The 27,724-nt window shown below is 32.3% G+C and overlaps 2 protein-coding genes across 3 annotated transcripts; one reads left to right on the top strand and one right to left on the bottom strand.

Annotated features, from left to right (window-relative positions):
• Positions 1 to 112: 112 nt before the first annotated feature.
• LOC118043505 (signal peptide peptidase-like 3) lies at positions 113 to 10,832 on the top strand. Of its 2 annotated transcripts, none has more exons than XM_035051519.2 (14): positions 113 to 407; positions 493 to 651; positions 864 to 975; positions 1,086 to 1,205; positions 1,645 to 1,829; positions 3,438 to 3,617; positions 5,826 to 5,860; positions 5,965 to 6,121; positions 6,758 to 6,811; positions 6,887 to 6,979; positions 9,089 to 9,231; positions 9,723 to 9,793; positions 10,299 to 10,382; positions 10,492 to 10,832. In XM_035051519.2, the coding sequence occupies exons 1-14, from the start codon at positions 252 to 254 to the stop codon at positions 10,590 to 10,592; spliced, it is 1,650 nt and encodes a 549-aa protein (XP_034907410.1). In that variant the 5' UTR covers positions 113 to 251; the 3' UTR covers positions 10,593 to 10,832. The 2 variants fall into 2 exon arrangements, with proteins under 2 accessions (XP_034907410.1, XP_034907416.1); XM_035051525.2 differs by having other exon boundaries at positions 114 to 407; positions 1,645 to 1,802.
• A 15,480-nt stretch (positions 10,833 to 26,312) lies between these two features.
• LOC118044021 (transcription factor IBH1-like) lies at positions 26,313 to 26,804 on the bottom strand. The gene has a single exon (XM_035052167.2). It carries the CDS (start codon positions 26,802 to 26,804, stop codon positions 26,313 to 26,315), a length of 492 nt encoding a protein of 163 aa, XP_034908058.1.
• Between the last annotated feature and the right edge of the window lie 920 nt (positions 26,805 to 27,724).

Below are 27,724 nucleotides of genomic sequence, written 5' to 3'. Positions count from 1 at the left end.
AAACAGTGTTATTATAATTTACTTTTAATTTCCAATTAAATATTTAGAAATTCTAAAATCCCATTAAAATACTTTTTTTTTATTAAAACAATTACCTGCTCGAGTCGTGTGCACGCGAACTGCCTGACGTTCTCCACTTGCATTATTTTTCCCATCGCCAAAGAAAAAAAGAGAGAAAAAAGAAAGAAAATGCTCTCTTACCCTCTCCATCTCTCTTGATTCAATATCTCTCTCCATTTCGATCCACAGCCATGGCTTTTCCTTCTAGAAGAAGGAGAAGAAGCTGCTCTCTTCACGCAATCCTCCTCTTTTGCTTCTTGTTTCTGATTGGTCTCTCATTCGCCGAGGAAGCTTCTCACGACGGCGATTCCCCCAAATTTCCCGGCTGCGATCATCCTTACAATTTGGTTCCTATTATCAATTTTCTTTCCCATTTTCCGATTCTCTGTGTTGAATTTATTTTTTCTTACCCAAGATTTTGAAATGTTGCAGGTCAAGGTTAAGAACTGGGCTAATGGTGTTGAAGGCGAAACTTTTGCTGGAATAACTGCTAGATTTGGGGCTTTTCTGCCAAAAGAGGAGAAGAATAGTTACAGATTGACGGCTGTTTTCTCTAATCCATTAAATGGCTGTTCGCCTTCTTCCTCCAAGGTTCTTACTACTCTTTCTCTGGCTTATGTGTACTTTATCTTGCTTTTGATTGAACTTATCTTATCTCACTACTTCCAAGGAAATGTACTTGGTGTCACAAGGTTTTGTATGATGAAACTATGAGGGGTTTGTGTGTTGTCATAGTTTCGTCGAATTATCTTCGTCAATAAATTGTAAAGGATGGTATGGTTTTCTTTTTCTGTGTTCTGTAGCTATCTGGTTCTATTGCCATGGCAGTGCGCGGTGGTTGTGACTTCACAACGAAGGCTGAAGTAGCACAGTCTGGAGGTGCAGCAGCCCTGTTGGTGATAAATGACAAAGAAGGTTGTAATTTATTAAGTTGTTGGAATGCTGGGGAGTTGGTAATTTATCCTCTTCCTTTTGAAGTGATTGTCATTTTTGTTTTCTGTCTGTATTTGAATTTATTCTTGTAGAGCTTGCTGAGATGGGGTGTGAAAAGGGCACTTCAGCTCAAGATATTTCAATCCCTGCTGTTTTGATTCCAAAGTCAGGAGGTCAATCTCTGAACAAATCTATTGTGGATGGACAGAAAGGTGAGCATTGATTTTAACAGTTTTGTCGTTCTTTGCCATGCTTGTGATAAATATGCCTTTTTCTTTCACCATTACATGTTCAGAAGAAGCCACGATTCTCTGTGCTGCATGTAGGTATGAGTTAGATAGGAAAGTGAAGTGATGGGTGAAGATCACTAATCAGGTAGAAAAAGATGGAATAAAGGAGGTCTTGTTTAGGCCTTGCACGAGTACTATAATATGTTTATTTCTTCTATATATAATGTCAATGATTGCACAGAAGCATAATCAATAAATTGAATCAAGCATGAGAGTACACATGTTTTAGCTTTTTTGTACCCTTCAAATCTGGACAACAACTTGTAGTCTCTCTTTCTCTCTTCCTCCATCACGAGGCCCACACTCAACACAGACAGAATGCGTATTACTACTAATTGTTTATATGGATTTCATATTTCAGTTGAGCTTCTGTTCTATGCACCTGCTCGTCCTCCAGTGGATTTGTCAGTGATATTTCTTTGGATTATGGCTGTCGGAACAGTTGTCTGTGCTTCAGTTTGGTCTGAGATAGCTGCTTCAGAGGAGACCAATGAGCGGTATAATGAATTGTCACCAAAGGTTAATGTGCACTCTTATTTTCTTCAAGTATGCCCTCAAGTTGCTGGCATTTTTCTTCCTGTTTTTTTATCTCTACTCTTCTTTTTTCCCTGTCTTTGTGATGTTGAGTGTTTAGCTAGATTGACATCATTACAAAAATAACTTATAGCAGTTAATCGACCTGTAACTAGTGTGACTCGGAAAGCCTTTGTTTATCAGGCGAGAATAAATGGTTGTGATAGACATTTGGACTCTATATATTCCCGCCCAGAGGTTTTTTTTTTATAAATCAAAGCATGTTAAATTCTTCTGTCATCCAGGATGAATCTAAGCATTGTGAATCACATTTAGGGGGATCTGCTATTACATTTTGGAAGTTGTATTTGCCAATCATTCTTGATTTCTAGAATTTCTTATATTTTTTTACATCAAACTACTTTATACATATCAATTTGTTTTTCTTATTCTTTCAAGACACTTTGATAATGAGCTGTAAGATAGTGTTTACCCATTGAAATTAACTTTCAAATGCATATGGATAATTCATCGGAACAAGTAACTAGGACTTGTCAAATGAATGGACTGTCAAGATGTCTTTCATCTTTTCATTTATGCTTGTCAGATATGCTTCTGTAAAAAATATCATTTGTCAGAAACAACCCAATGAGTATACTTTGATTCAATGGATCCAAAAAAGAAGGAAAGCATAAGAGGTGCTTCCAGAAAAAAAGAACCTATTGTTCTGTTGTTGAATTGAACTTTACTGGATGAAATGGGAATCACTCTATTTAACATCCTATTTTAGTTTCCAATCACATCTAGTCTGTTCCACTCATACAAAGAAGAACACTTCCAGCCTGCCTCTCAGTATGCCATATTTATCTGTGGAACCAAGTTTCTCAATCTCCCTATTTGCTGAGCCCAATTCTTTTTCAGGTGTATGCTAAGTTCTCCTTTCTTAGTATACTCATTTTTTGTGCCCTATGCACAGTGTTAGCTGGCTTTCACTGCAAATGGTTTCCCAAACAGTTCTAGTCTGGCATTATTGCTGGTCAAGAGCTTGGGAAATGAAATTATAAGACTTTTTTAGTTATTTAATTTTTTGCACCTTCTATTTGAGTGTTTCAACTTTAATTTTCTTTTTTCTTTGTCAGTATTTGAATTATTTTAAAGTTTCCAACCAAGTACAATATTCCGCACATATTCTTTAACCACTAACATGTCAGTTGGATTAGAAACTGAGGGTTATTATGGAACAATGTATTTGATTATAAACTTTTACATAGTTTAGATGCTTGACCAGGATAAATTAAAATTGAAAGGCTCAACTAGAAATTGCAAAAATGTTGACAGCAATGGTATCACAGTTACTTCTCAAAACTTTCCTGAACACCTTAGATACTTGTAACAATTCACCTACGAGTATAATGAGAGATGGTTATTTCCACTCCCTGTTTCAAAATCTTCATGAACGTTGACTTGCCCTTTGTTATTGTTATGTTCTTGATCTCTTTTACATGTCTGGACACACACGCATGCATGTGTGTAAGGTGTATGCATGTATATTCCTTCTTGTTTTCTTTTTTAAATTCTCCTGTTATTGTTTAGTTATGCTTTCTGAGCAGTATTTGAATATTCCCTCCTTACTTTGGCTAGGAAACTTCCAACGCCTCAGCATTCAAAGATGACACTGAGAAAGAGGTCATTGATATTAATGTGAAGAGTGCAATTGTTTTTGTGATAACAGCTTCTGCATTTCTGTTGCTTCTCTACTTCTTCATGTCAAGCTGGTTTGTCTGGCTGCTGATTGTACTCTTCTGCATTGGTGGTATTGAGGTACAAATTTATCCTTTGGGGAATTTCTAATATTAAAGTGTTGAACAAGTACTTATATTTGATGGGCTCTAACTGAAAAATTCAAGCTGTAATTTTTACCTTGTTGTTTGGGAGTGGTACCTTTTTTAAAAGAATAATAGACATAAACACATGATATGGTGTATCTGAAGCTGTACATGGTCAGTTTAACTCCTTGCATCATACTTCCACTTCTCCACCCATGGTTTCAAGATACACAATTGCGTTTTCCATTTTCTTGGCACATTTATGTTGTTACCTTCTTTTTGAAATGTACATATCTTCTCTTTTGGGATTCTAAACACTTAGCTGACATGTGGGCAATGCATGTTATATTGCATTGGACACATATAACTTGTACCTTTTCATTTTAGAAACCCTGGTTTGTCTACCAGAACTAAGTTACCTATTATTTATACATTAGATTTAAGGCCATGTTTGTTTGCTGGAAAGTAGTTTCCTTTTGGAAAGTGAATTCCGGGAAAGTGAATTATTTTCCGATGTTTGGTAGTGTAATGGAAAATAAGTTGGAAAACACTTTCCAGTGTTTGGTTGTGTCATGGAAAATGAGCTAGAAAATAACTTATTAATGTTTTATTTTTCTCAAGTTTATTAAAATAATAAGAAACAAATCTTACAAATCAAAAAGTTGAATGAGAATGAAATTGAAAAAAAAAAAATAATTTCATAAATTATCTCAAATAAAAATAAATAATGATCAAAATAATAGAGATCAAATCTAAAAAAAAAAAAAAAAAGATGAAGAAATTAAAATAATAATAATTCACATTTCATAAATTATTTTCAAAATAAAATAAGTAACAATCAAAAGAATGAGTACCAAATTTGATAGATAAAAAATTTCAATAAAAAAATGATAAGGAAAAAGCAAATAACAATTATAAAAATAAGGACCAAAGTTAATATAAATATTAAATTTTAAGAGATGAAATTGAAAAATAAATTTTCAAAACAAAATATATATAGCAATCAAAAGTTTGAGGACCAAATTTGATATAATCAGCAAATAATATGATATTTTTAAGTTTTTCACAACTTTCGGAAAGTGTTTTCTGTCTAAATTTTTGAGGAAAACACTTTCCTGGAAACCAAGCCAAATTTTCCTTTGACTGAAAAGTGTTTTCCGTTGACCAACTTTTCTAATGACAAACAAACACAGGAAAGTTTGGAAAGTGGTTTTCCGGAAACCATTTTCCGGGAAACAAACATAGCCTTAAAAATGTGGCTGGAAAGAAGAATGGACTCTGTAGGCTTACTAACTTAGCATTGTAATAGCCCAGTCTTCACCAAGTTTTGCTAAAGCCAAGAATTTCATTTGTATTGTGCTTTGCTTGATAGGCTCATTAGTGATGCGGGCTCTGTCCATTGGAGTGTTTCTTTCCGTACCTTGTGTCAACTCCCCTTTCTTAAGTTTTTGGCCCTTTTCTGTCTGGATTGGGTAAAGTAGATATGGTGGGACATCTTTACATAAGCATATCTGGCAGTTTGTAAAGAAAACAGGTTTTGGCCACCATCATATTTTATTAACACAAACTGGTATGTTTAACAATCCTTCATAACCATCATCAAGTGTGCCTTTAGGAGTGAGTTTTGGCCTTCTTAAACAGTCTCTTACATTTGAATATCTAGTTAGGCTTTTTAACAAGTCTGCAAGCCAGTCGTAAAGGAGCTGATGACAGAGAAGACCACATGTTCATGTCTATCTACATTTCTGCATGCATGTGGAGGGATCTGTTTCCATGCCTTTCTGTGCAAGTAAGCGAAATGAAACTAGGTTCTGACTTGGCCGAAAAGGAAAAAGAACAACAAATGGAAAAATGGTGCCAAGTCCTTTTCCCTACTTAATCTTAATCATAAAGTGCATACAAACTCAATTAAAACCATTTATTCTTCTCATATTTAGCAGATACATAAGGAGGCACTTCTTTAGCAGATATGCAATGGGATTGGAGTGCTTTATTATTTTAAACTAGGTGTTTCTTTTTGCTATCTGGGAGGATGGTGTCCCTTTTAATTATTCTTTTCCTTCTTTCATTAATAAAATATCTTTTTTTTGGGGTATTAAAAATGATCTCTACACATTTTTTTACTTTTAATTTTTGACAGCATCTTTAACGAGTGGCAACAAATTCTGCTTCGTGCTTATTCAAGTATTTTCTTTTTCCTCAGGGGATGCATAATTGCATAACAACAGTGATTTTAAGGTATACTGACAATTATTTTCTTGCACTGCTCATCTTGTGAACTAGTGGCTTTTCTGTTATCCTTTACATTCATATAACTCATTTTTTATATATATTTTGAGCAGAATATGCAGAAACTGTGGGCGGAAGAAACTAAATTTACCTCTTTTTGGAGAAACTTCTCTTTTTTCACTTCTTGTATTAATCTGCTGTGTGGTATTTGCCACTGTGTGGGCTATAAATCGACAAGCTTCATATTCATGGGCTGGACAAGATATTCTTGTAAGTTTCATTTATTAATACATGCAAACAAGTTTAGGTTATTGACCCATTGTTATTATATGGAAATAACTTCAGTTGTTAAGTTTGACTAGGCTCCTAGAAAGACTATCAAGTCTTGTTGTGCAAGTTGCAGCTGCATATCTGGTTGATGTACCTGGTCTATACTGTGGATTATTTATATCCACAATTAAATATCTAGAAACCATTTTCTGTCCATTTTCGTTGCATAAAGAATGTGCTGAAGTTTTTGTTCAGGACTATGCTTATTATGTTATGGTTTTAAATATTTCTTTCCTGAGTATGTAAACAAAACGATGTGGAGTTTAGATCTTACTCTTAATTTTCACCAGAGTTGATTTAGAATCTGTTGTTGTTTGCTTTTTTATTATTGTAAACAGACAGTATCTTGCCCAGAAACCTTGAAGCCACTGTATTTCATGGCTTCAGGCTGTGTTAGGCATCTTACTGCCAGAATGTGCTGAAAGGCAAATAAAAGAACCCATATACACTTAATGCTTACTATCTAGTGGTTTGGTGCAATATATTCTATACGTGACCTGTTGAAGCTGTTTGTACATTGTCTGGATCATGTCTACCTTCCTGCTCTTTGCCAAATAATGACTTTCTTGTTTTCAGGGCATTTGCTTGATGATAACTGTCTTGCAGGTGGCTCGATTACCTAATATCAAGGTTCGTAAGCTCTTATTTTGTCATGCATTCCTGATGTTATCTTTGTTCCTATCTGATATGTCTATGGTGACTCAGGTTGCTACAGTACTTCTTTGTTGCGCATTTGTTTATGACATCTTTTGGGTCTTTGTGTCACCGATAATATTCCACCAGAGTGTTATGATTGCGGTAAGCATTAATGTTACATATTCTACACTTTTGTTTTTGTTGTTCAAACTCACACTGCATTGCTTGCTTTTAGGTTAAGCATGGAAACTTTACATCATTGAAAAAGACCAATAAGTTGTGGTTATAGTGCCTAATGATATTTTTGATGGGAATATGAAAATGTAAAGCATTGAGACCAAATGCAGGCAAGTCTATGTTTGTAGAGCCAACATAAGAAGATGGAGAGTTTAAAAGTTCAGCAGTTGTGAATTTCTTATTCAAAGTTTAGGGGGGCACAAAAAGTGTCGTAAGATTTTTAGAAGTAGAGGTGCAATGTGTGAGGGTGATCGTTTAATCCACTGTTCTTTGCATTATACATGAAAGGAAGAAAATATGGATGAAATGATACACATAGAATCAAAGTCTGGTTGAATTGAGAAACAGAACTAGAATCCTAAAGTCTGTTAGGCTGATGAGTTCTACGAGACTGTGTCTATGCCTGCCCTGCTTAATAGCAGTGAGTGTTAGGCAGTGGAGAAGCACCATGTCTTTGTAATTGGTGTCACTAAGATGAAAATATCAAGTGATAAAAGAAAAGACTAGATAAGAATGAGTCCATTTATTAAAATTGGAGGTGGCCTTGATCTTGTCAAGGAAGAGTTGGGGAAGGACTTTTTGAGATGGTTTGGTCATGTTACAACATAGCATGGAAGAGTGCTTGGATTGTAGTTAAATGTCCTTAAGAGAATGAAAAAGGTAGATGTAAAATGACTTCACTTGAAAAGGTGAAAATTGATTAGATGCTGTATTAGCTTAGAAAGTATGTGGCCTTAAACATGACTAAATGGAGATAAAATGTCCTGTTGATTTGAGTTTTAGTTGAATTGCGTTGAGTTGTACTTTGTGGAGAAGAAAAATCTTGGTATTATCATTCTTGATAAGCCTATCAATATCAAAGTAATTACAGGAATTATAATCTGCCTATCAAATTTTGCTTAAGCTGTGTGATTGAAAAAGCAAGTGTACTGGCATGAACAACAGCAACATGCTTGAGATGCTGGAATTGAAATTGGAAATTAAAATTTTGATTTGGGCAAAGGAATAGCAAATAAGAATATGATCTACAGATTTTTGTTTCATCTGTTGATTGATGTATCCTGTATACTGCCAATGATTTTTTTTTCTTGGTGAAAAATTATTAACAGATATTTAGATGATTTACCAGATACTATTCTGATCCCCTTCAAATTGTAACAATGTCCATTTCAAGCAGTCTCCAGAGATCTGATAATACTCTAGTAACAAATGTGCTCTTTGAGCCTCTTATGACTGATATATTAGGCTGATGTGTAGTTTCTTTCAAAGTAGTTACTGCAGCTAGGTGTTGTTGTGTGTGTGTTTGCGAATTAACATCTTGTTGATGAGGTAAGTTTGTTTGGTGAATTCATAAGCTAATGTTTGCTACTAAGGTATCTGCCCTTGGAAAGCACAACCCTTTGTATTTTCTTTTCTGTCACCCCTACATTTGCCCTTCTTTTCCTTTCCTTTCCTCTTTTTGCTGTTTATCTGTTTTAGAACTCAGTTGCAGAAATTCTCCATTCCTCTCCCTTCTTTTCTTCTTCAAGTTCTTCACACAGTTGTCTAAAATTCTTACGCTGCGCCCATTTTTCTGCCATCGCTTCCTTTTTCTTGGAGTTGCCAGTGCCTAAATGCAATCCTGTCAGTACAGCATCTAATGTGACTTATTATAGACAAGTTAAGAGAGTAGAAATGAAGACCAGTGAATACAGCACCCCCCCCTAGTCAATACAGCATCTTTGATACCCATAGACATTCATTGAAGAATCCCTTCTGATTCTGTAAAAATGCTACTTGTCAATACAGCATCCTAGATACATGAAGACTGTCATTAAAGAAGCACTTCTGATTCTGTAAAAATATTACAAATTTTATTTCAGTTCTGTGCCATTTTCTCTTTGGTCTTCTATTTAAAAAAAAAACTAAAATTGACAAATACATCTGCCTCCACAGTAGACGTTTTTGGAGAACTCTGATGGGACATAAATGGGTGGATTTGGTAGAGTTTATTACTGATGGAATTTTGTATTAAGTTATCTTCTCTTTCTTTAGGTTGCTCGAGGTGACAACAGTGGCGGGGAAACTATTCCGATGCTTTTAAGAATTCCTCGATTTGCTGACGAGTGGGGTGGTTATGACATGATTGGATTTGGTGACATTCTTTTTCCTGGCTTGCTTGTATCATTTGCTTTCAGGTAGTGTCCTAACTTCAAATCAGCTTACTTCTGTAGATACAATCCTCAATGAGTGGAAAATATACAGTAGTGAAAAGGCATGCAATCCTCTCATAAAATATATGGATAGATTTAGTAGACATCTATAGGAAATCTTTTTTTCATCTTCCATACAGAATGTGTTAAGTTCTATTTAATTCTTCTAATATCTATATTCCTTCGATTCCTGATGCTGAAAGAGATTGATTTTTGACATCTGGACAGCAATTTGTTAGTAGACACAAAATTTGGCAGGGATCCTTATCAAAATATGTGACCTGAGAGGTGTATCATTTTTAAGAAGGCATTGTATGATTGTCATTTGAGGCCTTGTAGATCTTGTGTCATGCAGAGCAGTGGGGGAAAAAAAAAAACCCGTGTATAGAGTATTAATATTTTTTTGTTAATAGACATTCTCTATGGTAATTTATGATTTTGCTCTCTTATGTTTCATATTTTTTCTGTTGTCTCAGATACGACAAAGCAAACAAGAAGGGTATAGCAAATGGATATTTTCTTTGGTTAACAATTGGCTATGGAGTTGGTGAGCATTCTTGCAGAATATTTTTTGATCTTAATTCAGTTGCACTTTTGTCCGACACTTTCTATACATTGTTATTTTGATCAATGAAAGCACTACACAACAGGGTAACCTTTCCCCTTTTGTTTTTTGTCCCTATCTTTTTATTATTCCAAATACAAATTAGGTTTTAATCATAGTTTACCAATTTAATAGTGCTAGTCAAAATTCACACCCCAGTATTTTGCCGCTAGAAATTTCCTGTGAGTGCTGAGTGTCCAGATTCAGATTTCAGTCCTGTCCAAATCAGGTCTTTGCAACAATGCCAAGCACCCGAAGTCTTTGATATTTAAGCACTGACATATAGAGTGTTTTCTGTATCTGCAACTGATTGTAGAAATTGCCACTGAAATCCATAAACCTGTAAACAATACTGTAATTATGTCATTTGTTTTTAATATTTAAGTCAAGTGGTTGGGGTGGATAAGATATTTATGTCTCCTTCTTGACACTGATTTTCCTATTTCAGGTCTTTTCCTCACGTACCTGGGCTTATATCTAATGGATGGGCATGGTCAACCTGCGCTCCTCTACCTTGTTCCTTGCACTCTAGGTAATTGGATGACTGCATTTTCATTCTGGACAGATGTATCATGGTTTGCTATTCAAAATAACCTTATGTGCTCATCGTAATACTCTGCTCCTGTTCACTTTGGTATCAGGACTTTGTATCCTATTGGGTCTCGTGCGGGGAGAGCTGAAGGACCTCTGGCATTATAGCTCTGAAGATGCTTCATCAAGGGCTTCATCTGGCTTGGCCTGAAGCCAAATGCAAGGGAAATTACACTTTAAACACCTGAATTATGCCATAAGGTAGCCGACTTCATACAATTCTTGTTAATAACAATCTCAGGTTAATATGGTGACATGGATACACTAGTACAAGTGTCTAAACGTCTCACTGCGTTTTTCCTTGACATATTCCATCGTAACTTATTCTTGTGCATGTAATCCTACATTTGTTGCCAGTCATAATATATTGTAACATGTATGATGGAGAAAATCGTCGTTTAATTTGTTTTCCTGGTGTTTTGTTCCCGTTTGGAGCCATCAAGATGTTGTTCAAACCGTTGTGCTGTACCTGGGAAGAAATGGAAGGGGTGGAGTAGCAGTGTTAAAAAAAAAAAAAAAAAACTAGCTCATCTGTAATTTTCTAAATTATATAATCTGATATAACATTTGATAATGAGTAAAAAAAATTAAGAAATCGATATCACGAGATGGGTGGCAGGTTAGGATTTTTATCGTGGGAATATTTGTCTCTTTGCTAGAGGAAAGAAAGATGAAGGTAACTGGAATTTGATGACATGTAATGCATGAAAATTAAAACAGATTTAATTTTAGAGGTGCAATGATTCGTTTCTAAATGTGTATTTTTAACCTCTATATATATATATATATATATATATATATATCCATGAAAAAATTAGCTCAATCTGATATATCTAATATTTTTTTTATAATTTATAAAATATCAAAAATTAATTTAAACACAATTATATATCCTAACACAATCTTGTGATATATAGAAATTGATTTATCTTGTGATGGGAGGATGGATTTCATGCATGTAATCAATTCAGACAGCAGTGCAACTTTTCAGGATAACCAGGGGAAACCTAGGATTATCCATATGATAGAATAATGCAATTTTTGCCTGGTACAGATTTAAAGACTAGGATGGATGTCGTTGACGTTAGCTAGTGCTGTTAATAATTGATTATTTTTGTTCCATGGTGTGTTCTTCATACACACATGCATACATACACATGATCTCTCCTATCATCCATGATGGTGACTCCTCTCTTTAAAATTGCCGAACCAAATTTCTTTATTGAACACTTTCTTAGGCGTCCAATCAGCCAGACTTTTTTTATTTTTTTTTAGGGTTGCTCATGGATTTGGTTTGGCTTTATCACTTTTATTTATTTATTTACCATGCGATGATAGTAAGCAATGGTGTACAAAAAGAATCGGTCAGATGACATTGGGGAGCTACACGTTAACTGAATCTTATTATTTAGAATACAAAACTAGGTTCGGGCCCCGCTTCCACTGCTAGCCATGTCAAAATCCAAAGTCTTGCATTATCTTGTTAAAATAGCGATATAGTTAAAAAAATAATTAATGTCATCATTGTCGTTTTAGCCCATACTTTACCTTAATTCAAATGTTAAACAATAGTTTGTGAATGTATTAAATCATAAAAAAAATCCAAGGAGTGAAATGAAAAAATGGGATGGTATTGACCCGTGCTAACCTGTAAATCTAACCATGCTAACCCGGTTGAAAATTCCACTTTTTTTTTTTCTTTTTGTATTCTCTTCTTAAACGGGTCTTGATCAGGTCTCAACTGACCTCGGGTTCAACTAAAAAATGTAGATAAGATTTAAGAAATAAATAATTAATGTTGGATAAAATTGAAAAAAATACTAGCTTAAAAAGAGTTTAAGAATTTAAATTGTGGAAGAAAAATATATTTATGTAGTCAAAATCCTCATTTCTTATTTATGTTTTTTTTTTTCTATTTTTGATGAAACAAGTCTTTTTATTTACATGATTTTTTCAATAAAAAAATTAGAGTAACTAAAATAAATATTCATAAGAATTTTAATAATTTAAATTCATGAGAAAAAGGTATTTCTTTAGTCAAAACTCCTTATTCATTTATTTTTTTTTATTTTGGCAAAAACATGTCTTTTATATTAAAATATTTTTAAATAAAAATCTACCATGATCTAAAAAAGAAAGTTCAACAAAAAATAACACTATTTCTAACCCCAAAAATATCCTTTAATTAGTCAAAAAAATTAAAAAAAATTAAACCAAATAAAAAAAATCACCAACCTTGATCAAACATGGTTTAAAAGAAAAACCATTATTTTGTAAATTGCATAAAGCATCCTGAACTTTATATCTTTATAACACTTTAAATGGTGCCAAAAAAGAAGTCAACAAAAAAGTTTCAACTATTTATAGGTTTGTCATTATTTTTTATTTAATGTCTGAACAACCCCTAATACATAAAAATAATGAAAATGCAATTAGTATCACTATAACCAAAACATACAAAGATTTAAAAGTGAAACACGAATATATAATACATTTAATAATTGAGACACAATCAAAACCACATTTCTCGTATTGAAGCTACTCAGGAGATGAAATTGAGTCAAAATCAAGTTAAATAATGTCTCTGATTGAATAGATGAGCAAATTCACAATTGAATTCCTTTTACCAGGTCAAAATCTAAATCAACAATAAGCAAATTCAATAATATGACTTTTTAGTAAAAGATCATTAATTTGCAGAACACCTTAGTAGTTTATAGAAGCACTTTGACAAGAAAAAGAGCAACCTTGAATCTCTTAAAGAACCTAAAGCCAATTTCACTGAAACACCAAAAAAACACAAAAGTTAAACAAAAATAAGATAAACATTGCCAAACAAGCCGAAACCTAGAATTCAGATTTGATGAGAAAAACTTTTTAAGTACCTTCCTTTAATGCCAATTCCAATTAGAGCAACTTTAGCTTCATAGGTTTGTTGCTTAACGAAAACATAAGCCTTGTCAAACCTCAAAGTCTATTTCTTTTTATGAAAAAGATCGAGTTTTTAAGAATACTTAGTAAAAAAAAAATTTTCACAGTGCAAATAGTAGTTGAACTTGATGGACAAGACATTAGATCTTAACTTGTATACAAAGAAGATATAGTTTTAACTAACTTAATTATTGATTTATCGATTCAAGAAAACAAGTGTGAGATGACATATTTTCATAACAACACATAAAAGAAACTCCACAACTTAATGACACGAACAAACACCTGGATATAAAGAGAATCAACTACGAAGCTCCTAAACTTTGATTTTGTAGAACTTTAGGTTCAATTAAGCTAGGATTTGTACAAATTCTAGAGAGCTTTTGTTTAGAAACAATAAGTGTAGAGAGAGAGAGAGAGAGAGAGAGAGAGAGAGAGAGAGAGAGAGAATGGGTTTGTGTATTTGTTATTTGTTGGGTCTATGTGATATATAATATATATATGTGATTAGTTTAAGAGTCATTTGACATTATTAGAAATTTTTTATTGACCAAGGATGTTTTCTATAATTTACAAAATAACATAGACAAAGTGTAAGTTCGGAGTAAACCACAGGATGCTTAAGGTAATTTTTCCTAAAAATAAATATAAAGAAAATTACCCCTATCATCTTATAGTTGTCTAGTTGTTTCAGGCGACTTGCCGGATGGTGAAGAATGCAAAGAATTTCATGAGTGGTCTAATTGTTCCAAGCGACTTGCCTGATGGTGAAAAAATTAAAGGTTTTTATTATAATGTGTGACTTTCTCAATTGAAAAATATAAAGATTTTTTGAGTGGCCTAATTCTCATGAGCGGCATGTTTAGGTAAAAAATCAAAGGTTTTTATTGTAATGGGTGACCTACTCAATTAAAAAATACAAAGATTTTTCAGGTGGTCTAATTCTCATGGGCGGCCTGCCCAGGTCAAAAATCAAAGGTTCTTACTGTAATGGGTGACCTACTTAATTAAAAAATACAAAAATTTTCTAGGTGATCTAAATCTCATAGGCGGTTTGCCCAGGTCAAAAATTTCTCAAAGTGAAAATTTTTTTTAAAAGCATTTTTCAATTCTTGGTCATTTTGAGATGGCCTCCCTTTTTAATGAATCCTATCAGAGATTTCTCTTGTGAAATTTGCAAAACACATTGTTCAATGTTTCAAAGTCTAAATGATATGCATGCATATTTACCTAATTTGAAATATAGGAATCCCATTTCTTATCAATCTTTTTTTTGCTTGATTGGTGAGGAGTTGTTATTTCTGATTTGGGTCATCTCAGTCATTTGGCTTATAGCCTACTCGAGTTGACCTATATAAGTCATTTCCTAGAATTGTTACACAACTCAGCCTTCATGATGCCCATCATGACCCATTTACTTGCTAAAGATTTTCTATCTCGTTAAATAATTTGAGAGGATCATTCATTACTCCTTCGTTTCACTGCTAAAAACATTCGATGTCATTTGTTAAAAGGATCAAGCTGTTTTTTGTAAAACAAAATTCCCCTTGTCTCGTTGTAGGAAATGTCCCTCTTTTTACGGTTATCTGGAATGGATCAATTATCCTTCTAAACACAATGTTGTCCCTTTGTACTAATCATTGCCTCTAAGTGTGCTATGTCATCGACTCAAACAAATAATGGTTTCGAGTAACCATTCTCTCATTTCTCTCCTTTTTAGTTTGGTGAAGGAATATTTGTCTAGAATGAATCTTGAAATCTTGATCTTGCATTTGAAAATAAAAATTATTTCCATGTGAGTTTAAAACAATTTATTTTTGAAATCTTGCAACTCCTTAGTTATTTTTTTTTCTTGAAAAAAAGATGATTTTCTATTGTGTTGGGGATATTACTGTTGGTGAAGGTACATCATGAAAAAGCTTGAGGTTTTGATTGAGAAAAATTTCTCTTTTTTTGAACACTCATTTTATCAGATGAATAATAATGAGTAGCTTGTTTTTGATGTCATGACTCTTATAAAAAAGTACTCTTTGTATTTTGAGAGCATTGTTTATTGTTCCAAGTTACTTGCTTGCTTCATTAGAAAGGACTTTTATAGGCATATAATGTAGGTTGTGGTTTTTGGCTATGAAAGAAAATGATTCATAAGGCTTAAAGAGTGTTTCAAGGTTTCGAAGATTGAGGATCACTATCAGCAATTTGACTATTTGTGTCTTTCATATTTTCTTTTGCCGCTCTTCTTTAATTTACCTTTTTTTTTTATTGTTTTGGCCTGGGGTATACTCACTTGTGTTTTGACCATCGCCTTTTCTTGTAATTTAGGCATGCCTCCTAACATTTGAGTTTTTTAGGCTCTTTTGCCTTTTTTACTTTCTCATGGCTTTTTCCTCTTTTTCTTTATCATTGAAATTCTCACTTCTTCCCAATATGGGGTGTGATCCTAGTCGGGATTTTTTATGAAAGAAAATTTATTCAGGTTTAAAAAAGGATCACAAGGGATATATTCATTTTAGAATGTGAAAAGGATAACAAAGATGATTTTTTTTTTCATTTCAAGCGCAAGTAGCTAAGATCAATAAACTTTGATCTCGTCTAATGTGATGGTTTGGATTTTGCAAAGACATGCATTTTGTGAGTCTATGAACAATGAATCTATTACATACTATTATGCATACATTAAAAACACCATGCTTAAGAGTCATGGTGTGAGGGTGACAATTTATTTTCAATTCATGCACTTTGATTTAGAGTTTAGTTACCTCAATGAAGGAGTTGGTAAAAGAAATGAATCACGTCTACGAGATCTCTTAAGGCTTTAAAAATGTATGTGTGAGTTATTAAAGGAAACCTCTTTCAGGATATTTGGCTATAAATCCAAGGAAAAAAAAAATACAATTGAAAGACAAACTCATTATTTCATTGAGTTTTTAGAAAAAAAGGCTTAATAACAAAGACTTTATGTTAACATCTTGAACTATGATTACTGGCAAGGTAACACATAAAAGGACTAAACACTTAGCAATCACTAATTGGAATTCCTAGAATCTTCCAACCGTCCCTCTCCTATGAATTCCTCAACAAGAGCACATTTTCAATAGTCAGTTGAGGTCACATATAAACCAGTCTTGGCCTAATAACACTGTGGCGTCATCTTTAGGACGATTGATCTCCAGTTTTTTTTTTTGTAGTTCTTTCTTTCACCTTTGTAACCACCTTCAATATTGTGAAACTCAGTTTCTTTCCTTTTTCTAGTGAAACTTTTCTCCTCAGTCGAGTCAACAATCTTTCCTAATTGGATGACATGTTCAAATATCTCAATTATAGCAACCAGGTCAAAAAAAAATAGTGTGTAGAGCTTCCAACTAGATATTTAAAGTACAAGGCTTTGAAAGTGTTGGAAAACAAATTGATCATCTTTTTTTTTTTTTTCCCAACAAAGAAGGATTAACCTATGCAACTGTCTCACGCCACCTTTAGGTGTATTATCTCATAGACTCCTTATTGTCCTTTTCCATAGCTTGTAAGCTTGACCTATCAGGGCCCACATTCATATTGAACTTATACTGCTTAATGAAGGCATCAACTAAGTCCTTTCATGTTTTTACCCTGGTATTGTCCAACCATATATACCAAGTGAGGGAAGCGTCACTCAAACTGTCTTGAAAGAAGCGAATCAACAATTTCTCATTATAGATCACCTCAACCATTTTGTTGCATTATGCCTTGAGATGAGTTATAGGGCATTAAGTTTCTATGTATTTGATGAATTCAGGCACTTTAAATTTTTGTGAATGATCACGTTGGACACTAAACACATCTCATCAGCCTTTATATGGTCATGTAAGCTAGTTCCCTCAAATGCCCTTATCCTTTGCTCTAGGGCAGCCAATTTGTCCATATCATTTTCTCTTACCATCTTGTTCTTTTGAGATTCCTTCATTGTAAAGTCATTGGTAAATGACATTTTATGGGATATGCTGGTTGAACAAATTAAAAATACATAGCCTGTTGAGATTCAAATGACACCTCATTTGTCCCTAGATTATGTGGATTTGCGAGCAAAGGTTTAAGCTGAGCTATAAATTTTGTTTCCTGAATTTAAATCCCAAGGTATGTTCAAGTAGACTAGCAAGTCTCGTGACTTCTTCTTTAAGACCTTTTAACTCTTTTCAGTGTTGGGCTTCCAATTGGGCTCTTTCTTTGTTTTCCATTAGTCTTTTACACAGTTAAGTGTTATAGGTGCATTTCAATAAGGAACCTATATTTCAATCTGCTAAATAAAAATTATGCAATCATGCGCAAATGATGATGCTATTAATGAGGAAAATACAGATTCAATATGGACCCACCCTTCATAGGGTGGTAATGGTAATTTATTCATGGATTTTAAGGACCTGATGTTGTCATCATGCCAACAAGGGGATCCTTGTATAACCTTGCTTAAGTTTAAGCTTTTTATAAAAACTTTTTGGCTTTCAATTCAAGTCGGTCCCCTTTTGTCAATTGTAACAACTCGGACTCTTGTATCCTATATGATGACTATTTTCCACCCAATGGTCTTGAAATTCAATATGGTGCATGTAGGGCTAGTCATAGTGATTAGTACTTAAAAGTGCATTTTTAACAAGGTTTTATATCATATTTTGCATACATGAAGTATCAATAACTCCTTAACTAGAGCATGTTTTATAATAACAAGTTTGATAATATAAGATAACTTTAATTTATGGTAAATGCTCATTTTAAATGTAGGCATATCTCACAATTTAAAGGATTGATTGATGTGATTAACTATTGAAAATGAAAAGACAAATAAAAGGCTAAGCTTAGAAAAGAGATGCCGATTCAATTCAAATTGAAACACTGTTCAGTCATTGGGTCACATCTACAGCTATAGATCTTGGATTTCAAGTTTGGTTTATATGGCTAGAAAGATAAGAAATAGACCTAAAAATGTTCATGAATAATGGAAGACCCAAATCTACCATTTTCAAATTCAAAGTTTGGCCATAAAAGAGAAGTTAGAATCTGTCCTGCAATCCAGCCCAAACACTACTTAGAATATTCATTATAATAAAAATAATAATATTTATAATACAAATAATAATATTTTTAATATTAATAATAATATTAAACTTATTTGACCCAAGTATACGTGCGTCTGACTGCAACATCAGTCTAAGAGCCTTGAGTTTGGCTGCAACATCAGACCCAAGAGCCTTGGATGTTGGTTTGACTGTAAGGTAGTGTCATGAAAGTGTGATAACTAAATAGAAAAAAAAATTAATATTAAAGAATGAAATTAAAAAAAAAAGATTAATTAAAAAAAAAAAAAAAAAAGTGAGGAGGAGTACAGTAAAATATCCTCATGAGATCACAATAATCTAATGAAGAATAAACAAAACAAATCATGAAGTTTAATTCTCAATTAAATCAATATTAAAAGAAAAATTAGAAGAAAAAAACTAATTAAGAAAAAGAAAAAAAATTTGAATCAATTGGGTTAATTAGCCAAATCAGGTGAACCCATCAAACTGAGATCCGTCTCATGAGAGTGTGATAACTAAATAGATTTTTTTTTTAAATATTTACGAACTAAATTAAATAAGCAAAAGATTAATTAAAAAGAAAAAAAAGAAAAAAGTTTTTTAAAAAAACTAATAACTAATAATAATTGTTTTCAAATTTATTAATTATTATATTCATAATATTCATTATAATAAAAATAATAATATTTACAATACAAATAATAATATTAAACTTGCATAACTCAAGTTTAAATGGGTCTGGCTGCAACGCCAGACCCAATGAGCCTTAGATGTGGATTTGGCTGCAAGGCCGCGTTATGAAAGTGTGATAAAATAAAAGAAAAAAAATTTAATATTAAAAAAAATAAATTTAATAAAAAAAATATTAATTAAAAAGGAAAAAAACAAAGCAAAGCATTATTCTAATGAATAGTGATTTATAAGGAGGGGTACAGTTAAATCCCCTCTTAAGATCATGATAATCTAATGAAAAGTAAACAAAACAAATCATGAAGTTTAATTAGAAGAAAAAAACTAAATAAGAAAAAAAAAAAAAATTGAATCAATTGGGTTAACTCTCCAAACCAGGTTAACCCGTCAAACCTGAGATCTATGTCATGAGAGTATGATAACTAAATAATAAAAAAATTAATATTAACAAATTAAATTAAAGAAAAGGATTAATTAAAAAGAAAAAAAAAGAAAAAAAAACCTATAACTAAAAGGCATTCACCGTTTACTATGGATTTGCACAGTGCAATCCACAATGAAAGACTGATCAGATTTAGTTATAGTTTATGCAAGGAATAAAACCTAATTATTAAGACACTTTTATCATAGCTAGAAACTTTACTCAAGGACACATCAATATCAATCTGCTTACCATTAGTCTACATCTACAACTTGTTCTTTAATTATAATTAGCATTCACTTTAGATAGCATAAATTTGAACCCTTTTTAAATCAAGAACTTTTAAGAAATTAAAGTTATAATTATTAATATTTATAATATAAGAGAGAAAAACAAATGAAAGAGATATTTTTATGAATGTGCATCATAAGAAATTCTTCTTATAAATCCCTAACTAGCTATAGCAAATCATGCACGTCATGCGATAAAATCTAGTCATTCTCCTATTACAAAATATAAGGGGAAATGATCATGTGCAACTTGCTATTTAGATGTTTGTCAAAATTTAAGAATTCCAGAATAGGAAAATTGAAGAAATAGTTTTCTTGCCCTAGCTTATCCTTAAATTATTATTGAAAAGAACTTGCTATCTAGCCTCACATAAACGAGACTTCTTATCGATGCCTTAGTGATAAGCTAAAGACCTAATGACCATGTAGATAAAATTAAAGGAGAAAGCCATATAAATACATATAAGCCTAACAAATCATTTTGGAATGGGAACTAATACTATAATGATTTGAGTCAATTTATTGTAGAATGACTTATTGCCTTTCACTTACCTTGTGATGCTTATAAGATGTAATCCTAAAAGGATCTCTACTGGATTGCCATCTTTGATAATAACCTCTTGGAAATATGGAGAGGAATAATATGAGTAATTAAACAAGGGGAAACAATATCATATGCAATTACAAATCGTGTTAGGTTCAAGGTGGAAGATGGTAAGACTACATCCTTTTATGAGAAATTTTTGGTGAAAGATATGCTTTTAAAATTACAATTCTTGTGTCTGTACAAGTTAACTAGCAAAGAAAGAGGAAAGGTAAGCGATATGGGCTTGTGGTTAATTGGGATATGGACATGGAAGCTTTATTAGCGCCAAGAATTATTCATTTTTTAGTAGGAACATGCAAAACATTTACATGTTATTATAGAAGGATTGCACATTTCACATAATAAACTGGATCAAAAGATTTAGAGCTTAGACAAGGGTAACAACTACTCGATCAAATTGTATAGTTCTTTTATTGACATGATTGTTTTTGAAGGTTATAGACATTTCAAATCTAATGAATGGTTTAAAATGGCTCCACCCAAAATATAGACATTTATGTGGCTGGTGGTCCAAAATTAATTTTCTACAAGTGACTTTCTTATTGGACGCTGATTATTACTAGTAGAGCAACCTAAATGTCCATTTTGTATAGTACAACAGGAGATTTTGGATCATATGTTATTCCATTGTTCCAGTAGTTGACAATTATGGGAAAAACTCTTATAGTGGTGGGGAGTATCCTAGTACATCCCTTAGACTCTAGATTTACTGATTTGTCAATAGACTTCATTAGTGAAAGGTAGATTTCAGACTCAGGCATAGAATCTCCTTTTGTTTCAATATCATACGAAGTGTTTGACTCATAAGAAATAATAAGTGTTTTTAACAAGTTGTAGTTGGACTAGGATTCCAATTTCTCTTTGATATTGCATAAACTATCTGTTTGACTAAAATATAGTGAATCTAATTTCAACTATTTTGGTAATGATCTCATTCATAGTGAAGACGGTATTCATATGTGAAAAAAAATACATATAACTAATTTGATTGCTCTTTCTATTATTGTTATCCATTTTTGGGTTTCCACATAAAAAATAAAAAAATACAAAAAATACATATAAAAAAAATATTCAGAAGGAATCCAAAAAATAATATTCGAGAAAAGGATGTTGGAACGCCCATAAAATGGCTAGAAATTGATTGAGGAGGTTCAAATATACAAGAATTGAAATTTGACAGTATATTTTTAACGGGTGAGAGCCCTGTTGACAAGGAAAATTCAACTTGAGGAAGAAAGTCCAAAATCAAATGTTTATGGACTCAGTTAAATTTTAGCTAAGGTTTAATTGAATTTATGGGGGGTTTGATTGCAAGAAAAATTAATTTTAAAGTCAATTAAGGCTTTTATTGAAAGAAATTAAAGTTCTGGGGTTCAATTATAATTTTAAAGAGTTGATTCGGTCAAATCAGGGGCTTAATTGCATAATTATTGAAGTTTGATGGCCAATTAGGGACTTGATTGAAACAATCCGAAACCAAGGACCAAACTAAAAAAGGAACTAAAATCAAGGGATCCAATTACAATTTTTCCAGGGAGCTTGATTACAAAATTGTAAAAAAAATCCAAGGATTAAATTAGAAATATTCATTTGAAAAAAAGCGTCGTTTCCTTGAAACTATTCATTGTCTTCTTCAAACAAACGGCTGGCAATGAAGACGGGGGAGGTGTTAGTAGCAAAGATAATGGAACTACAATCAAGAGGAGGCATATCTCGCGGCTGAAACGCCTCCGTCCTCTACCTTTAAAAGCCAGAGAAAGGACCAAAATGGGAGGAGAAAAGAGCTGGAAAAAAAAAAAACACAGAGTGGGAAAGAAAAAAACAGAGAGGGAATAGGAAAGGGAAACACAGAGAATAGGAGGGGGAAAAGAAAAGAGAAAAAAAAAAAAAAGGTAGGGAGGGAGAGCGTAAGAGAGAAAAAAAAGAGAGAGTGAGAACAATGAGAAAGCATAAGGGAGAGAAGAGAAAGGAGAGGAGATAACATAGAAGGAAACGCAAAGAACGACCGAATAAAGAGATAGGAACAGAAGAGCAAATGAACATAAACAAACTGAACGGCGAAGCAGAGGACACAGATAACAAAGGAGGTTAGCACCACCATCGTCTTTATCTCTCCAAAAACTAAAAATGATACAGGTCCATTCAAGAAAGCTAAAGAATCATCATTTTGCACTTTATTAGTAACCAGGGGCTCGTTTTTGCTATTTGCAAAAACGAGCATGAACAGTGCGAAGATAATTTAATTACCTATGCACTGTTCCATGCACACGTAAAATTTTATGAGTGCATGGCTTAGTTGGGTCACTAGCTTGGGCCAGTGACTAGGTTGGGCTAACTGGGTCCAGCCCAGCCATATGGGCCGTGATTTGCCCAACTGAAATTTTTCTTAAAAAATTATTTCAAAAAATTTATGATTTTCTGTAAATATTTTTACTACATTTTTGATCAATATTGATTTGTATTTTCTATACCGTAAATATACAAATTTAATATTAAAATACCCGATTTTAATCAAAACATTAAAAAATATAAAAAAATTTTTTTTTGTTTTCATGCATAAGGACAAGCCTCTCAAACAAAAAAAAAATCACATCGTATTTTCATACAAACAAAATTAAAAAAAAAAAAACATGTTTTAGCATGCATTATCAACTTTAATAATCAGTTTGTAAGTCATGAGGACTAGGCCAATATTTCAAAAAAAATTTAAAAATCATTTTTTTCTTTTAATATGAAGGATTACATACTTATATATAAGGCATAATCTCGATATTAAAAAATAGTTTTTTTATTGATGTTATAATGGTTAGGTTTTACTCGATGAGATAAGAATCTCCTTACCGAGAAGAACTTTTCTTCAACCTTAGACTGACCAACAATTAGAAAGCACAAGACCTTAGTTTTTTATCAGATTATAAAACAATGTAGCTTATCTTAGATAAGGTGTTTTTGGGGTGCTAATACATTCATTTTACACAATCAATTCTCGTATCCGATTTTTGAGACTGGTTAGGGTTTCTAGTGACTAAAATACTAGATGGCGACTTCCATTCTATTTTTCCACTAATAAAAGACAAGAATTTCTTATCTTCTCATAATTGCCTAATACATACCATATAAGAATGAATGTTTTCGCAGCGATGCCGTACACATGCGACACCTATTATGTTTCTTTATATTTTTTTTATCTCATTTGTAACACAATCATTTTTATTTTTTTTTGTAAACGATCATTCAACTTTTCAGGGGTCATCTTTTAAATGATTACCTTTTGATTAATATACATGATTATTATAAAAAATAACACTATAATGATCTTGAGATATATTAGATTCTTTTATATGAATCATGGAAAAATTAAATTTAAACAAGTAATATTTATTATTTTTTCCATCCGTTAATTATATAAATAGATGTCAAATTACATACATAAATAAATATCATTGTCAAATTGTAGGACCACATTCTTTTTATGTGATGTTCAAGTTTAATCTTCGTAAGCAAGGGAATTAATACAAACAAGATGTTGATAATCAGAAGAAGGATATATTTTTTTCACACGGACGAGGGCTTACGATTTAATGTAAGAGAACTTCCACCTTTCTTGTTTTGATTATATAATATAAAAAGGGGAAATGAGAAATTGTCTTCTCAAGTGATTATGAAAAATTATATATATATAAGTTGCTAAGCTTCTGGCTAGCATTACTTGTATGTTTATAATGCTTGTGTAACTAGAACGTCAAGAAAGATTAGTTTACTTTTGGACATGGATCACGAGATGACAAACCTCACAATCCTAGCTATAGCTAGCTGCATGTCGTGCATGTTTTTTTACATTTTAATAATGGACGGTATATATCTAGAAAATATAGCAATAAAATCCATGTCGGCATACGAAGATTAATCATAAGAATGATATATTCCTAGTGCATGATTGGTGGTTGGCATGGAGTTTAAATCTTCATAACCGATGAAAGAAGCTCCTTATCTATCTAATAAATGAAATTTTGAGAACTGGTACAACCAAAACAGTTGGAAAGTGGTTAAAACCTCAACCCTCTTTCTTGTATAATTCTCTGGTTATATTCCAAGTAATTTACAAGCTAGAAATTTATTTTGTTCTTTGAGAAGAAGTCTCCCCTTCCATCTTTAAATCCCATCTCCCCGTCTCACTTTTTAATTACTGTGTTTGGTTAGTGTTCCAATGTCGAAGAATCATTTCAATTTAGTAATTTAAACTGTTATGTTAAATTTCATGATATAATTTATATTATTTTCTAACATATCCCTTCAAGTAAAAACAATGAGCTTGAAATTTACATAGATCCACATTACCTTATACTTAATTCTTATCAAATAAATAGGGATAATAAGATTCAAACTCGTGACCGCTTGGTTATCAAAGCTCTAATACCATGTTAAAGAACCATCTCAACCCAATAGTTTAAACTGTTAGGTTAAGTCCTAAAATATAATTTATATTATTCTCTAACATTCAAAACAGTAGAAGTAAAATATAAAAAAAATAAAAATATATTTAGTTAATAAAACAAAAACTTAGATATAAAATAAACATGAATTTCTATACTTTTAATCAACATTATACATTAAAAAACTTGTTATATTTGTACCGATTATCTCTTTTTACCATGTACCAAGAAGATAAACAAACGAGCTAGAAGCTGAAAACACTGCAGACTAGATCTGTAACGCTGACGACGCACAACTTGATGAGTCCATATGTTTCCTTTTTAGTTTCTTTAATGATTATTACTCTTTTTGGATGATGAGGAATCCCTTGCTAGTAAATTCAAGGACTGTGGACAAGCTCCTTGCTCGCACATTAATAAAAGAATCTAGGTTTTGGCCCAGTAGTTCGAACCATCTGGTGGACATGACATGATGTGATCTTTCTTTTAAAGCTCTTTTCCGATTGCGGTGGTTTTTTGTTTTTAGTGTTTATAAAAATGTATTTATTTTTTTGATATATATAAAAAATTAAAAAATTATTTATATATATATTTTTAAATAAAAAACACTTGGAATACAATATTAAACATGTACTTAGGCTAAAAAATGTACACCTAACTACAATAAAATAACCTATTTTATATTGAAATATAGTTGTTATTTGTCCATCAGCATTTGTGAAAACATTTTTTTGTAGTTGAAAATGTGTACACAAAAAGGAAAAAAATTGTGTCCACCATGAATTCTTGTAATTACCTAATCACTCTCTTTAAACATATTTCCACTTAGGAATTTGTATTGTTATCTTTGGCCTTTTTTTTTTTAAAAAAAAAAAAAAACCCTTCTAGAATTAAAACTTTCACTCATCAGATCCTCTAATGGAAGGTGTGAATTGGTAAGTTAATCCCATATCCAGGGTTACCCTTATTATGTTCCCACCTGCAACATTATATGGAATCAACCTATATATATATATATATATATATATATATATATATATATATATAATCATTGATGCGCAAGCCGTAGAAGGTTATTACAGAAATCAAAAGAAGTGAAGATGCAGTGTGTGCTTGTGAGTGATTGTAGAGAGGAAGAGAGGAAATTATATAAAGAAACATAGTTATGAACAACAAACAAAAACCATTTGGTATGAGTGATAATTCCCTGATCTGACATGCAATTTTCCTCAAGATGCAGATAAATATTAATGATCTTCATATGTTTATATATGTTTGTGATATTCATGAGATCTAGAAAAATTACCTTTTTTACAAACTGAGCAACTGGACCCTTTCCTTGTGCATACATGACATGGTAGTTTTATTCTTTATATTTACTTAATCTTGATGTATATAAGAACAATAAAAATATTAATCACCATGCATGCAATTCTTCATCTGATCATCACTTAGAGTAGTGATTGATCGGCTATACTTTGCATCACCTTAACCTGAGTGGCAAGGCATTTTATGTAATGAGCAGTTTCTTCCAACAAACAGCAAATATCCATGGAATCTCCTCCAGGAACAAGCTTTCGAAGAGTATCAGTACGACTTGGTTCCCTTGAGATTATCACCTTATTTCTCACAACCCTCTTCTTCTTATTCTTCTTTGAAACCAGGCATCTCTTCCTCAAGACTCCCTGGATTCTGGCTCGGTTTCTAAGCTTGAAAAGAAGGGCTCGGCTCCAAGTTCTGCTTGGACCAACTGCACGAGCCATCGACGCGTAAGCAGCCATCTTTATTCTATGAGTGCTCCTTTTCCTGACTCCTTCATTTGATCGGGAACCACCAAATCTATCACTCCTTTTCATTCTCAAAAGGGATCTGAGAAATCTACTGGCAAACCTGTTCTTGATGGACTTGGTGTGTCTTGTAGCTATTACATGCTTTGAAGCCATGGTTGCTTGCAAGTTCCACGAAAAGATAAGAGAGAGAAAGCAGTGAAGTGAATATTAGGGTTTTGTAGAGGGAATTTGTTTCGAAACTATAGCAGTAGGAGTAGTATAGCATGAATCATAAGTAAAATCCTAGTACTAACTAACTAGCTCTGACACAAGTCACTTTATGGGGGAGATGAAAGAGGGACAAATGAGCATTTGAGATTGGAAGTTAGGATTTTCTTCTGACACAAAGGGGGCCTCTTGCTTGCTAGGACAAAAGCCAAATTTCCATCCCTAACACACACAAATCTGCTCTTAATGTTCTAAAAAGCCTAAGAAAGAGAGAGGAGGTTTTCCTCCATGGATATGGAGAGCTAATTATGAGATTGATGGAGAGAGAGATAAAGCTAATAGGGAAGGAATATTAGATGAGGAGTGGAAGGGATTGAATTTGGACGGCTAGAGAGAATTTTAGCCTTTATGTTTTCCCAACCTAAAGGGTTTTTGTTTTTATTAATTATTTTCTTCTAGCTCTTGACAACATACTCTTCCGATAACTTTTTCCTTGTATTACATTATTCTTTTTAAAAATATTTTTTTTATTTTAAAAATATATATCAAAATATATTTTTTAATTTTTGATATCAATAGATTAAAATCATTAAAAGAATATTAATTTGATGTCTTTTCAAACCAAATATATTTTTAAAATGCGTTTAAATACAAGTTTTAAACGCAAAAACAAACAATATAGAATATTTTTTTTTTTATCGTTCCCTGAAATCATATTTAGTTCATGTTTCCGAATAGAAATAACACAAAAAAATAGACATAAATTGTTTGGTATAAATAAAAAATAAATCTATTTCTATACATTCAAATATACAAATTCAGGATATAAAATACAAATAAACATGGCTTCTCTGTCTCGCTATCTT

Source organism: Populus alba, chromosome 2, assembly GCF_005239225.2.
Source record: "Populus alba chromosome 2, ASM523922v2, whole genome shotgun sequence".
Lineage (NCBI taxonomy): Eukaryota > Viridiplantae > Streptophyta > Magnoliopsida > Malpighiales > Salicaceae > Populus > Populus alba.
The sequence above is the reverse complement of the archived record's forward strand: the minus strand, read 5'-3'. Positions and strand labels throughout refer to the sequence as shown.